Below are 8,151 nucleotides of genomic sequence, written 5' to 3' on the forward strand. Positions count from 1 at the left end.
TTTGGCACGTTTTTATTGTCATCCCCAATAAGGTTGGTATCAGGTACAGTTTTTCCGTCACTGCCTGAATCTACACATTCATCGATGTCGGATCCCCGACACATCTGGTAAAAACAGAATTATTGAAACAAATACCGGCGATTTTTCTAAAACTAGAACCTGAAAAATGAAGATTTTTGGTTTGTTTTGCAATTTTGGACAATTTCCTGCACGGAACTATCTGTAAATGTCTTCAATACAAAATCTGCCATCGTGCATCAATATGTGTTGACCATCTCCGTGAGAGAAAAATACCAACACCAAACTGTTTACAGAAGTCTTTCCCTGCAATTTTATCGAGAGTCTGCAAAAACAGATCGATGTTACTTGTCGGCAATAAATATATTCTACACCATTGCCTATACTCGCCGCATTGAATTCCGAAAGAGTCAAGTTCAACAAAGGATGTACGTCGGTGGTGCCTGCGCGGACCACGTCTGTTTTAAAGCCAAGCGTCTCGAGCATTGAGCTAAGATCATTTTCGTCTGTTTCGGATCCGGTTCTTTCCTCTTTCACTACAATTGATGCAACTTTCAATAAAAGTTTTCTTCCTATATCCACTGTAACTTACTGTACTGAAACTCTATGTCAGGGGTTCTTAACCTGGGGTGCACGCACCATCAAGGGGTGCGAGAACTGTTCCTAGGGGGTGCGGGAATGCTGAATCATTAAGGTTGGTTAGGCCTATTCTATTTAAGCAATTACAGAAGGGGGAGCGAAAATTGGTTAGTGATTTGTAAGGGGGTGCGAAAATTGGTTGGTTGTATTTCATTATTGCAGGCTGCTACAATTTGGTGTCTTCCTGTAAATGTTTAACGGCACTAACTGCATTATATAACACATAATTTAAAGCGGGTGTGAAATGGAGTGTACATCGTAAGTCGGACCGGGCTTATCGGGGCGGGTTTGAGCCGAAAACTCGGTTATATTGCTAGTAAACTATTAGCCCTAACACCAACTGTTCCCCACACGCTTTCTTTTTACTTCACATAATTAGTTTGAAAAGCTATCTTACTGCGTTTAATAAAAAATCAGTTTTACTACTCTGGAATACAAGTCCTTCTTCGCCCCCTACACTACAAAACTAACGCTTGTCACAAATAATTAAGCTTTCAGCGACTGCATGCGCACGGTTTTCCTCAAGTTGCGATTTACCGCTTTACATTCAACAGATAAAGAGCTGCCCGCACTTTTGCTGTCTTTACAGTTCGGCAGCCATAACATTGCTATTTAGAAACCACTTCTAGTCATACTTCATATGTAGTGAAACATTAATGAATAATAAGAATTTGGCATGCGCGTGCCATATAGGCCTTTGAACTAAATCAAAACTTTGGCATTTACATTTTTGCAATACACTTGACGAACTACTGAGACCTTTACCTGATGCATTTACAGCAGATGTCACAAAATTGATATGCGTTTGCTTGTCGTGTTGTGAAAATTAGATGATTGTTTACGACTGTTTTTTTACATAGGAGGCCAAAATTATGCTTATTTACGCTTTACGTGACAAGGTAAAATTTTTGTTTTCGAAACGAGTAAACTTAGATAAATTAGTAAACCCACTTCAAATTTAAATAATAGTATCTAAAAACCGTTCACTCACTGCAGAACTGATCACTGTAATAACTAAATCTTTACCTTCTTAGCTGTTTCACATGTGCCTTGTTTCGGTAGCTGTATCGGCAGAACCAACCCACATTGCCAAATTATCTAGTGTTAATTGCACCTTGCTATAACTGCAAATATTGTGGGTAAGCTGCATTTGAAATCGTCATTGTGTAGGCTTGAGTATAAATTCAAATAACAAGTACCTGAAATTTGAACGCCTTGTTCCACTACAACTACTTTCCACCACTTATTAGCTTATGCACCAAGCCACTAAAATAATCCGCGCTGTGGTAGTAGAGAGTAGATTTCACACGTTGTTACAATCCTAATGAGGTAGCTCATCTCACACCACTGAAAAAATTCTTCCGTACAAGTACTAGTTTATTTTTTTGGTGAAGAACGATTAGGGCGTATAGCCTATGTTTAACAAGCTGTCTTCACAAATAATGACTTTCTTCTTAAACTTCGGACCACACAAGCGGACCTGTATCAAACGTTTCAACTGATAGACACTCCACATAACTCACCGCACAGTCATTGTGTGTTACACCCAAAGTAGTGACGATGTAAACATGTTTGGGGTAACAACTGCATTTGGGGCCGGTCCAAGGAGAAGTGGGTTTGTGATGTCACCCACTTCCGATTAAAATCAGTTGACGTTCTCAAAGTTTTGTGTCAGTTGTAACCAGCTTCGTTACCACATGTTGACCTTTTCTAGTTAAAACGTTTTGAATAGTGATTTTTTCCATTGCGAACGAAAAAACCTACGACCGACGTGCAAAGTCTACGGAGAATCAAAACGGATAAATAGAAAGATTTATAATTGTGTGAAAATTCCCAATTAACGTTTAAAATCTATAAATAAATACGATTATTTTATCCTCCCAAAAGCATCCCTCAACATTTGCAAACTATAAAACTATCAATTTAAATTACACATCGTTTCTTACCTCTTGAGTACAATCACAAGAACACACAGTTTAAGAACACAAAGTTTATTTAAGAATTTCCATTTATTCGAGAGTAAACTAAAAATACCATAAATTGGGGATAAGTTAACAACTTCGGAGTACTTTAATAAATAAGCGTTACATGTTTAGAAATTTATTGCATGTCTCCATCGGGTGGTGCAGTATAGCTGTGGGGCAAATAAAATGATCTCCTTAGGCTTGAGGTAAATGAAGGCATTTGCTTGATATTTATAGTCATCACTTTCTTTTTTCTCAATACTTGTTTATCACCAGTTTCCTCTGCTACTTTGTTTGACACTAACGTGAGCAGGGAGGTGATATCTTTAAAGTCTTCAGAATTGTCTGTAAAAAATGAGAATATTAATTCAAAAGATCTTAAAGGCTTGACCGATAAATTTAAATTCTTGGCGCTGGTCAACTGGTCTGAAAGCAAACAATATTACATACCATTTTTATGACAGTGTGAAGAAACTAAGGATCACTTTTTATTCTGACGAAAACTGCACGTTTTATTTTGTTTGCTTTCCATGAGTTTGTACTGCACTATTTGTTTATTTACAATGCAAGTTTCACCTACGTTAACTTGCATTTCACATATATTGTTTTTGCAGTGCCACTTCGTTTTCGTTTTCCAGTGTCACATTTTTTTCGTTCTTTCACTAATACTGTATATTTTCACGTATGGTTGTTTTGTTTTACGTTTAGTTATATTTACACGTTTTACGTTGTGCCACATCTTTTATACCAGTAATTACTACTCATGGATGTGCCCAATAAATTAAACGTATGTGAACTGGTAACTGGTCTATCGTCCACGAATCGAAGTCGACAAGCACTTCGGAAAAACGCAAGCAGGCAGTCTTCTAGTAAGCATCTGGTGAACGTTATCGCAGGCGGTTCCGGACTGTTTACAGAATTGGGGAAGAGGGAAAATATATCAGATTGGCAGGGTTTTTGGCAACGGTAACATCACCACCCAAAATTGCTACACCTAATTACGGGACTGCCAGAACACCGAGTTGCCCTCACCTTTATTTTCATAATAATCATTCAGCACTTCGACCAGGCATTGAATAAACCAAGAACCGTGTTTTATGTTCCTGTAGCTCTTGAAACCTGCGAATATGCCTAAAGTAAAACCACTTTAACAATAAGGTTTGTCTATAGCAGCATCGAAGCGTTGTTAAAAAACATAGTTAACTCCTTAGGTTATAAAACACGTTAATGGTAATCATTTATAAACAAGTACCTTCACTGGCAGCGTTGCAAATCAAAAAATCAGCAGCAGCTGGGATGGTTCGGAGCGCAACTCCTTCAGTAGCAACAGTATCCTCTTCGTCGCTTTCTTGGTCTTCCATATCAGGTGTTGCATCAGACTCGATTTCAGAATCGATTTCAGACTCAACTTCAGCTTCGACTGTAGACATGACTTTAGACTCGTCATTGTCCCCCTCTACACCTTCATCAATCCCGGATCCCCGACATATCTTTTAAAATAACAGAAAAACTACGGTTTTAATACCAATTAAAACGTTAGCTGCCTTTCAAAATTTAACATGAAAAGCGAAGATTTTTGGCTTTTCCTTCAATCCCGGGCATTTTGTTGCGCGAAACTTTTTGAATATATCATCAATACAAAATCTGCCATCATGTAATCTAATGTGATTGCCGTCTCCATGAGAAAGAAAGACCACCACCAAACTGGCTGACGAAGAAAAATCTTTTTCAGCAATTGCATCTAGAGCCTGTAAACATATTAAGGTGGTTAAGTTTTGGGATGTAAAAAGTACTTTAACAGCATTGTCATAAACTTGCCGCATTAAAATCCGAAAGATTCATATCCCGTAACGAAAAGTTTTCATTCCTATTTTTTGGGACGTCATCCGTTTTAAAGCCAATTTTTGTCAAAACGTTTGTCAAATGCTCTTCGTCCTTTTTGGATCCTTTTCTTGTCTTTGTCGCTAAAAATGTATAAAACTTTATTTACTCAAACCGATTTATAGCAAGTTTTGAGTAAACAACCACTGTAACTTACTGTACTTAAAATTTATGTTGTTAAATATGTAGAAACTTCCAATTTGAGCCGATTCCACACACCTGTACATGTTTACAATTTACAAGTATTTGCTCTGCTCCAGTTCAAAGTTAATTGCAACCAAAGTGACATGTTACAACGCATTTAAACCGAGTGCGGAAGTGAATGACTGCCCACCGTTTGAACGTTTATACGTCAGTTGATGTAATGTCATTGTTTTCGTGTTATTATTTTAAATGCTTGGTTTTTGTACAGGCTTAATCTGTTTTTTTGTAGTAAGCATTATTTTATGTGTATCCTTTCTTCCGGCACCTAAAACTTTCCAGCATGGTTTCTTTCAGGGGCTTCTTTTCCTTTTGAACCCCACCATCTTTCACTAACACGGGTGGTTGGTTAATAGGGCCCACCTCGACTGGTCCCACAAACGTTACCCGTGTCATAATATAAACGTATGACACCAGAGCACATTAGATGTGGACGCAGCTTTCCATGTTTTAGGTGGTCACATATCTTAACAGCCAATATATCATTGGGGAATAATCACAACTATACATAAATCATTGCAATTTGTCGCTAGGTGTTTTCACAGTGCTGTTAACCTTTGGAGTCTTCAAACCTGACACCAACAGATTTGCAAGGGGTTTGAACCCAGTACGCCACCGGGGACAAATCCCACATAGGTTTTTAAATTCTGTACGGGTCTAGTGTTTGTCCCACCACTAACTGTTGCGGTCAATACCAAAATGTAAAATCTGGTTCCATACACTAAAACAAAGTCCATTCACTCGCGGTGATCGACTGACACAAGTTGTTAAAACTTTGAACTTATAAAAGCGATTCATACGCGTGCAATACATTCAACCACTATATTGGACAAATTCACCGATAAGTGCGGTATATGGGTGAATGTCACAAATATCCTTCGCAAGGACATGAGGTTATTTACCACAAACGCGTACGCCACAAAATTGCTAACACGACATAAGGGGGCTCGTCGGGTGTTTTTTTCTACCACGGACATTTCGATACACCATCGGGCGAAGTATATCAGCATTTGAAGCTTTAAGTAAAGCTGCTAAAGGCGATGTAACTTTCCGGAGAAAGCTTGGTCAGGTGCTTCAATGACCAGCAGTGATGGAAATGTCAAGAACGTAAAGCGAGGCGAGATAGCGAACCTGACTTCATAAGACTTCAGAAGCTTAAAATTAATAAAGTTTGCAAATAAGAACACCGAAAGATGGCCGAAGCAACAACGGAGCGTGAGCATCAGTTGCAATTTGAAAAAAAGGACGTACAAATTGCCTAGTTATAGGCCAAGGAGGTTGCAATAACCGAAGCAAAGGCTTTAAACTCCTGACGGTTCCATCCTATGTTATGAACGCTTTACAAACTGTTCCATTTGCATGGTGTGATTAAATACAATGAGTGCTTCATGCAACATGGCATTTAAGTGCGGAAGCGGCTGCCGACCTTTTTAACTATACTGCCATCATTATTATGGAATCCCTAACAAGGTTTTTTATGTCTGTATATAGAGTCGTACGCGCCGGACCATACACGCCGCATATATTCTAGTGTTGGTTGCACTTAGATATGATTGCTATAATAATGTTAGGAAATTCAATACGAAATGATTCTGGTTTTGTCTTCAAGTATGACAGACTTTTGTAAGATAAACACTCATCAGTTTATGCAATTTATTGCAACTTACTTTTATCGGTCTGATTGATTTTATTCGATTGTGAGGTCAACTTGCAATGCAATGCCGTTTTGTACATGTTTTGCAAACTAGCCGTAAACTTCTAAACTTCTTCAAAGGGGAAATGTCAAGCATACAATAATTATAAACATGCATCTAGTGCTTTTATCAAAGCGCACAGCAAAACGACAACAATCGGCGCAGTGACAGCAAAGAGCAGAATTTGTATGTTGCTGTGGCTTAACAAGAATACTTATTGTCACCCGCAGAACATTTACATCGCTTTAAAGTTTAAAGGTTCACTACATTGACGAAACTGTCTGTTTTGCGAAGCACAAAAAGGTGTACAACATTGTTGTCTTCAAAAACAAAAGCTTTTCTCTAAAACTTCGGACCACACAAGCTGACCTGTATCAAATGTTTTCTTATTTCCAACTGATAGACACTTCACATAATTCACCGCACAGTCATTGTGTTTTACACCTAAAGTGTTGATATAAACATGTTTGGAGTAACAACTGCATTTGGGGCCAGTACAAGGAGAAGGGAGGTTTGTGATGTAACCCACTTCCGATTAGAATCATTCCAAATTCTTAATGTTATGAGTCAGTTGTAACCAGGTTCATTTTTCTGTTTGCTGGAAACAGTAAATGACGGCATATTTCTGGGACGCATATGTCCAATACGAAGGAAAAATAAGGGATTTCTAATTCTCAAGTTGTAGAGGATTACCACCCAAGCGGGATTTTTCAAACCTAACAATGGGTTTAGCGCAATCGGGATAATTAATCTTGGTATCAACAAACAAAAAAGTTGATCCAAGTTTCGAAATTTGAACAAAACACAAAAATTAAACCCCAAGAAAACTCATCTGAAACCATATCGGTGTCTTACTTAGAGATGAAATTAAACATTTTTTTAATAATTAGGTTTGGTGTCACAAACGAAGAACACATCCCTGGTCAGGATTTGAACTCACACCATTGCACAGATGTAATCAGTTACCGGTCCATGTGGCATAAAACGGTAAATCACAGCGATCGGAATTCAGTTTACAAGGTGGGATTTCACATTGGCATAGTATAGGATTAACCCAGCATGAGTGCCGATCACAAGCTTTGACAGGAGCAAAACAAACACTTTGTGTTGACAAACGAATGTCGTGTCTACCAGATATCGTTGCGTGTTTATTGCTCGTCTAATTCCATACGGGTGGTCGTCGACCACCACGAAGTTTTCACGGGTTCACACTAGTTTAAAGCAATTTGATGTTGTGAACTTGTGATCTCTCGGCATTAAAAGTTATGTTAAAACCTTTTACTATTAACCAAGTATATATGTATATATATCTGGCATCTTCAGTTCCTTACTCAAATAGAATCTATTAAGGAATCTGTTTCTCCATACTTACAGTCACCATTTAGATTATTACCACGAAAGATATAATAACAAGTGCCATGGCCTGGCTATACTAACCTATACGCTTAATGCCTTATCATTACGGCAAATGTCACGGCTCTCTAATGGTAACAGGGCGTTTATTTAGACAGAATTCAGTCTTTATGCCTTGTTACACGTCAACGGATGGTAAGTCAAGCTTTGTTCCGTATTTTTCTTTTGGGAAGATCGATCGATTACTGATTGATCACTAATGTGTCAAAGTTTTCGCTTCACTAAGAGTTATGAAACAAATAAAACCGATATGCCAATGCTAAACCTGTTATTGTTATCAACAATTTTCTGTTAGTAGAAAAAGATCATTTGTCTGAGTGAAAAGGTTATAAAATAACGGT

General features: G+C 38.1%; 1 protein-coding gene across 1 annotated transcript; it reads right to left on the reverse strand.

The window, feature by feature from the left end:
- Nucleotides 1-2,647: 2,647 nt before the first annotated feature.
- Nucleotides 2,648-6,434, reverse strand: LOC145234491 (caspase-6-like). Its single transcript, XM_080099219.1, has 6 exons — nucleotides 4,660-6,434; nucleotides 4,440-4,585; nucleotides 4,175-4,369; nucleotides 3,874-4,111; nucleotides 3,654-3,752; nucleotides 2,648-2,966 (listed from the first exon to the last, which is right to left on the reverse strand). Exons 1-6 carry the CDS (start codon nucleotides 4,727-4,729, stop codon nucleotides 2,758-2,760), a joined length of 957 nt encoding a protein of 318 aa, XP_079955345.1. The 5' UTR covers nucleotides 4,730-6,434; the 3' UTR covers nucleotides 2,648-2,757.
- Nucleotides 6,435-8,151: the final 1,717 nt, after the last annotated feature.

The sequence above is a fragment of the Phallusia mammillata genome, chromosome 6, assembly GCF_965637545.1.
Source record: "Phallusia mammillata chromosome 6, kaPhaMamm4.hap1.1, whole genome shotgun sequence".
NCBI classification, from domain to species: domain Eukaryota; kingdom Metazoa; phylum Chordata; class Ascidiacea; order Phlebobranchia; family Ascidiidae; genus Phallusia; species Phallusia mammillata.

Coding starts and splice junctions, on each gene's coding strand:
- LOC145234491 (XM_080099219.1), bottom strand. CDS start 4,729: ATGTACAGGTGTGTGGAATCGGCTCAAATTGGAAGTTTCTACATATTT. Junction 4,586..4,659: donor CAACATAAATTTTAAGTACA/GTAAGTTACAGT, acceptor ATACATTTTTAG/CGACAAAGACAAGAAAAGGA. Junction 4,370..4,439: donor ATCTTTCGGATTTTAATGCG/GCAAGTTTATGA, acceptor ATATGTTTACAG/GCTCTAGATGCAATTGCTGA.